Source organism: Ambystoma mexicanum, chromosome 10 (genome assembly GCF_040938575.1).
Source record: "Ambystoma mexicanum isolate Mex_15411 chromosome 10, UKY_AmexF1_1, whole genome shotgun sequence".
NCBI lineage: Eukaryota > Metazoa > Chordata > Amphibia > Caudata > Ambystomatidae > Ambystoma > Ambystoma mexicanum.
Window position 1 is genome coordinate 268,607,354 of NC_090932.1, and position 6,221 is coordinate 268,613,574.

At 48.4% G+C, this 6,221-nt stretch overlaps 1 protein-coding gene across 1 annotated transcript; it reads right to left on the reverse strand.

The window, feature by feature from the left end:
- Positions 1-4,135: 4,135 nt before the first annotated feature.
- Positions 4,136-5,662, reverse strand: SFT2D3 (SFT2 domain containing 3). Its single transcript, XM_069617824.1, has one exon. The coding sequence runs from the start codon at positions 5,514-5,516 to the stop codon at positions 4,866-4,868; it is 651 nt and encodes a 216-aa protein (XP_069473925.1). The 5' UTR covers positions 5,517-5,662; the 3' UTR covers positions 4,136-4,865.
- Between the last annotated feature and the right edge of the window lie 559 nt (positions 5,663-6,221).

Below are 6,221 nucleotides of genomic sequence, written 5' to 3' on the forward strand. Positions count from 1 at the left end.
GTGAAGGAAAGGTGGGATTGATGGTGAAGCCAGGGGATTTAACAGGCGCAGTGATATCTTGGATCCATGGGGGACGGGGGAGGGAAAGAGGGTGGAGGTCGTTTGGTGCCTTGTGGGACAGATGAGGAGGTATTCTGTTTTGGAGGGTTTGAGTAAGTGGGTGACCATTCAGTTGGAGATGGCGGAGATGTTTTAAGGGTGTGGAGTTGTGATGGGGATGAAATGTGTCATCTGTGTATTGGTGGAAATGTAAGTTGTGTTGGCTAAGGGTCTGAGCCTTGCAGGACTATATACTGGACATGTGTGGGGTCTGATCGATAAGGGGGCATGGAGACAAAGTGGGGATAGCGTCATTTAAGAGACACAGGTTAACAAAACTATGTCAGTGGGGAACTAGGACGGTGATGGAATTGGATGCAGCTTGAGATGAGCACGCATCATCCAGGAAGTGCAGGTTGTGTTTTGGCAGTGAGGGTGTTCATAGGGTGGAAGATATCCCATGCATTGGAATGTTTTGGAGTGGAGGATGTGAGAGAGCAGAGGGGAGGGCTGTTTTGATGTGTATTTTGGAGTTGAATTAGTTTATGAGGAAGCTGCATACTGCAGTGGATGGGGACACAGAAGGTGAGGATGGCGTTTTAGAGGGACTTGACGGTGTTGAATAGTTTCTGGGTACGATTGGTGGTGGATTGACGTTTTTGGAAGTAATGGGTGGGTTTCGCATTGCGTATGGCCATATTATATTTGTTGCAGCAATGTCTAAAGTGTGTCTTGGTTGAGGGGCATAGGATCTTTAGCCAGGCTCTTTCTGGGCATCTGGCTTCCTGCTTGATAGAGAGGAGGGAACTGGTGAACTATGATGGTTTTCGTAATTTCATGGGGTGCAATTTTGTTGAGTGCTGTGTGATGATGGTGTTGGCGGAGTAGGATGTAAAGGTCTGGGGGAGTAAAGAGTGTAAATGGTGCCACAGCTATGTCTGTAATGTGTTTGATTTGTCTGGGAGGGGGATTGTGTGGCAGGTGGTGGGATTTTGTACAGAACTGCGAGCGTGACAGGAATAGCAAAGTGGGTAGACCACAATACCCAGATTAGATTATCCACAAAGACATGATTTTTGCTTGCGATCAAAATGTCCAAGGGGTTGCCAGCAGTGTGCATGGTACAGGTGATCAGTTGTGTGAGGTCATAGGGGGTGAGTGAAGTGAGGATAGTCTTTAGTATGGGATTGGTGTCTGGAAGGGCGCTACCGGGGTCGAAGTTGCTACGGTAGATATTGTTCCAGGCGGAGGTTTGGTTGTTAGTTGTGAAGTCAGTGTGGAAGTTGGGATTGTGTGGAATTTGGGATTGTGTGGAGGAAGGTGATAAAGGAGGTGGAGAAAGGTGGTGTATGGATGAGATGGAAAGGAGCACATGAGAACTTCAAAAGATGTGTATGGGGGGTGTGTGATTACCAAGTGTAAGTGTGTCTTTATGTGATGAAAATGCCACCACTTTGTCTGTGTGGGAGGTCACTGTGGTGGATGCGATTGTGTGGTGGAAGCATGCCAGGAATGTGTGGTGGGGTTTGATTCATGTTTCATTAAGGAAGAGTATATCTGGGGAATGTGTGTTAATGAGTTTATTAATTTCATGTGCGAGAGCAAGAAGAATGCAGGTGTATGCAATTAGTGGTTTTAGTGACATGTTGCGGTAGAGCTTGATTTGGATGTTGCATGTGTGCTGCATACATGGCATTTGTATGGCAAACAGGGGCTAACTCGGATCACAGAACGAAAAAGAGAAGGCTATAGTAGCAACCCTTAGCTCTTCCGCGAACAGATGCCCAAACTACAGTGCTTATGTACCCAAAGTAACTCAGAAGTAACTTTGTCAGAGGTCAGGTGGACAGTCCCTAGCTCGATCCTGGATGCTTCTTGTGGGTTCCCTGACCTCTGCAGGCAGTCTCAGGCAGATGGAAAGAGGGCTTTTGGTGGTGTTGGGCGAGCTCCATGTTGCTCCAAACCCAGTGAAAGCCCCTTTTGGAGGGGGAAAGACCTTACAGAGATTGTGGTTTTGGGGTCCAAAGGCAGTCACTAGATCGATCCTGGGTGCTTGGATCCCCCGACAGCTGAAGGTATTCATATATACATGCACACAAGCAGGCAAGCCCCCCATACAGTTTCTCTCAAGTATTGAATGATTGAGAGAAGCTGGATGGAGGGCGTGGCTGCTTGTGTGCATGTATATATGACTATGTACTTCTGCCTCAGTAAATGTTCCAATGGGTGCCATGTGAATGATTCACACGGCACCCAGCAGAACAGTGCACGAATGCAAATGCACACATTAATATAGACACATGGCAAGACCCCCCCACCTCCTGAAAAGTTCAGTCCAACAGTCACAGTAACTGACAGTCATCTCTGTGCCTGAACCCAGTGCTCTCCCCGATTTTTACAATGTTAGAAACTAGTCAACTCTGCTAGTAATAGAATATTTACCCAATTCTAATTACTGCTCGTATTCCATGTAATGCTCTTTATTTTCATGTTTGCAGAGCATACGGTCTTCCCAACACACAGTGCTTTGAAGACATAGCAATGGGCACTCTCCCAGTGACATGCAACCTTTGGCTCCATATGTTGTGGACCACAAGCCCCCATGAGTCTTAAACAGCATAGTCAATGGAGAGGGTTCATGGAAGTATTGGCCCAAAAACATAGGACCCCACATGTTGCAGGCCCATGGGCTATACATGAATCAAATAACCTACCGTAACTAACTTGCACACAAGCAGTCAGGCACCAATACAGCCTTTTTCAGACATTTACACGGCACCCACCAGACCACTTTGGGCAGATACACACGTGCCTGTATATATGAATATGGTTACCTGCCTGAGTAAGTGGTCTGGTGGGTGATGTGTGAATGATTCACTCAGCGCCCAGGAGAACACTCGCTCACGCAAATACACACATTCATGACATTCAGCCACACACACTCTCCCAATCATACGCACGGCCCTCGGCACTCACCTGAACAATTAACTCACGCACAGACACTTAATATCTTTCTCTCACACTCACAAACAGCCTTTTTATTTTTCAAAACTTACCTGAGCGGTCAGGAGGCACCCTTCGCCCCTCCTCCTGCCTATGCTAGTATTAGGCAGAGGGCAGGGTCAGCTTTCTGACCCCACCTCCAGAGTAAGAGACAGGCGATAGGGTGCATGCCTCCTGAGCCGGAATTTTTCTAGCACCACCAAGGCACCTTACAGGGTGCAACGTCATCCCTTTCACAACCCGTTACATGAGTGAAGGCGTGTTTTTTTTGTTTCAATTCACCGCCCATCACACACGACATGCAAAGTGTTGCATAGGGCATAAGGGACACCACCATCAGTATTTGCAAAAACTTAAAATGTTTTTAGATTCTTTGCAAATACATTTGCATCATCATGGAGCCGGTTAAAGTCACTCACTCCGTAATGTGTACGCTTTTTTTTATGTTGCTGCTCTGCCTTTCTTTGGGGATAACTGGAGGATCCTAAAAATTAAGGGGGGTGCGACCCTAGCACCCTTATGGGCGAAGAACCCCCACAGGGCAAGTCACTCAATATAGGTTTCTTGCATTCGAAGGAAGTGAATGAGCAGCAGAAGGTGTCCTCCACATTCAGAGCAAGCCCCTGTGCTACAAAAAGTGGCTACTTTAAAGGATGACACTAGGATTCCAAATGTGAAAACATGAGAACAGCAAAAGAGACGAGTCAGTAACAGCACAAACTATACGGGACGGTAAACAATGTAAGAACTGCCAGTGCAAAGCATCAAATGAAGGTATGGTCGGGTTCCCTGAAAAGCAAGGAGGCATTATTAAGAGCGCTTATAATCATATTAAACAGTCCCATGTGATAATGTCGTCGTGAAAAAGTCGCCAGGTAGATGACTTTCCCCTCACCCTCTCCCCCCCAAATATGGTAGAAGGGGTATAATTATATATTACCTCCAATCCTCGAATATTTGGGGAACGCGTTCGATTGGCTGGAAGGCGCATTTTTAGGGAAAATGCCACCACTTGGTGGACATTTTCACTACGACATTATCACTGGATACGAAATAAACAATAGGTAAAAGGCCAAATAATTCTGCATACTGGTACTTGATAAAGAATCAATGTGTATTGAAGATGAAGAATGGTTAATTAGTACAGTGTCAACGAGGGCCAATTGTCTTCACAGAAGGTGGCCAGGTTCATACTCAATATTTTCACTTAAGGTGGCTGTCGATGTGTGTATATTTATATCGAGCTGTCGTGAGGATGGCAGCGTGAACATTAAGTACATCATTTAAGACGGCAATGGGCCCATGGACTGCAGCGTCATTTACTACGTTGAACGGTCCACGGACATAAAAGTCCACGAGTTGCTGAAGAGTGTTTTTGAAGAAAGTGACTGGTCTACGCGCAGAACAATGCGTTGGCTGCACCGGTTATCTGGTGCGATAGATGATAAATCCCCAGGCAGAAATGCAATTACAAGGGAAAGCGGTCAAAGAGAACATGGCTCTGATGGCCATGTGCATGATCCCCGCCCACTTCTTAGCTGGGTGTTGATGCAACACTAACGAGGAAGGGGCCGGAGACTGCAGCCGTAGACAATTATGTGAAAAATAAAGTGCCCTTCGAGTAAAACAGTTTGAACAAAAGTTTTTCATTCCAAGGGGAGCTCCAGTATAGCCTTCGTCCCCCAACGGCGAAGATATCCAATGTGTCTCTTCAGCGAGACCACAGCCTGTGCCAACACTCGGATCCCATTGTCCCAGGAGGCCAATGGAAAACAAAATGATTCCTCGTCCGTGTCCATTAAACAGGATTCAAAGTCATCTATTCAGACCGGAAGACTCTTACTAACTCCTCGCCGAAGCAGGGAGCCGCAGAGCCCGCCCAGGTAGCGCAGCCCAGTTGCTCCCCCGGGTACCAGGGCCAGCAGGAAAATCAGGAGCCCCAAAGCCTGTGTTGCAGCCCCCAACACGGTGAAGGCAGTGCTGCGAAGTCCAACCGCAGCGTAGAGGGTGCCCCCCAGCGCCGCTAGGTAGAGCAGTGCGCCAGGCTCACGTGCCATGCGGGTCGTTGCCCCAGCGCCTAGCAACAACGCCGCCGCTGCCAGCGCTAGCACTGAGCCCAGTGACCAAAGTAACGCAAACTTGCGCGCCCTCAGCACCAACAATGGAGCGTGCAGAACAGCTAAAGTAAAGCAACAAGCTGCAAGGAGCGCGCACGCGGCAGAGAGCGCCAGCCTCTGGCCGCGAGACATCGAGGGTAAACAGGCTGATTCCACAGCACCAGCAGAGGTAGAACTTTGGCTAGGTGACCATGGCCAGGTAACTCTGGGTGAAGGCAGACTGCCCATCCATCCACCACCGCTACTACCATCCGAAGAAGAAGAGGGCGAGGTCACCGGTGCAGAGGGCTTCCGCCCTGCCCCTCCGGTCTTTGACTCCGCCAAGTAGTCCTGTAGTTGCCGGTTCAGATCAGCCATTTTTTTTTTCAAAGTCCGACTCTTACTCTTCCGGTAACAATAAACAATTAAACACTAGACCGCTATCCGAGAATTCAGTTCCCCTTCCGAGAAACGGACCATAGCAATGTCCCGCCCACTCTTCTTCACGTGACTCCACACGTCATAATTGCGATTTTTTTCCGGAGCAATGAAGCGGTTTCGGAGCTTTATAGTGAGCGCTGAGCGGGAATTCGGGAAGGCTGTGGTTGCCAGTGCACGTGGGCATTTTCTTCAGGATACCTGGAACGTTACTGCAAAACCCTGGAGCTTCTAACTTCGTCTTGTCTCTAGTCATTTTTCTGAGGGGAACCGCGAACGCACAGGGCGCCAGGCTGCAAGAGCATTAGTAATCCGTGTGATCTTTGCTGGCCGAGAATACAATTTGCATTTTCTTTTAAAAATCATGTTCTGCTTGGGTCTGGAGGGAGGGATAGGGACACAGTGGTGTGGGTCTGGAGGGCTAGGGACACAGTTGTGTAAGTCGGGAAGGAGGGTTGGGCACATTGGTGTGGGTCTGGAGGGAGGGTTCGGTATACCTGCCTACATTTGAAAATCAAAATTCCTGAGATTTATGTCCCTCCCACAGCCACACAAGACTCCGCCCATTTGCACATGGCTCCGCCCACACGCCACGCCCACCTGTCAAAAAGGTAAAATCGGTTGTTGTAGCTTTCAGTTTGCTTA

Bases quoted from the DNA above. Each gene is read 5' to 3' on its own strand.
- SFT2D3 (XM_069617824.1), bottom strand. From the start codon at position 5,516: ATGGCTGATCTGAACCGGCAACTACAGGACTACTTGGCGGAGTCAAAG.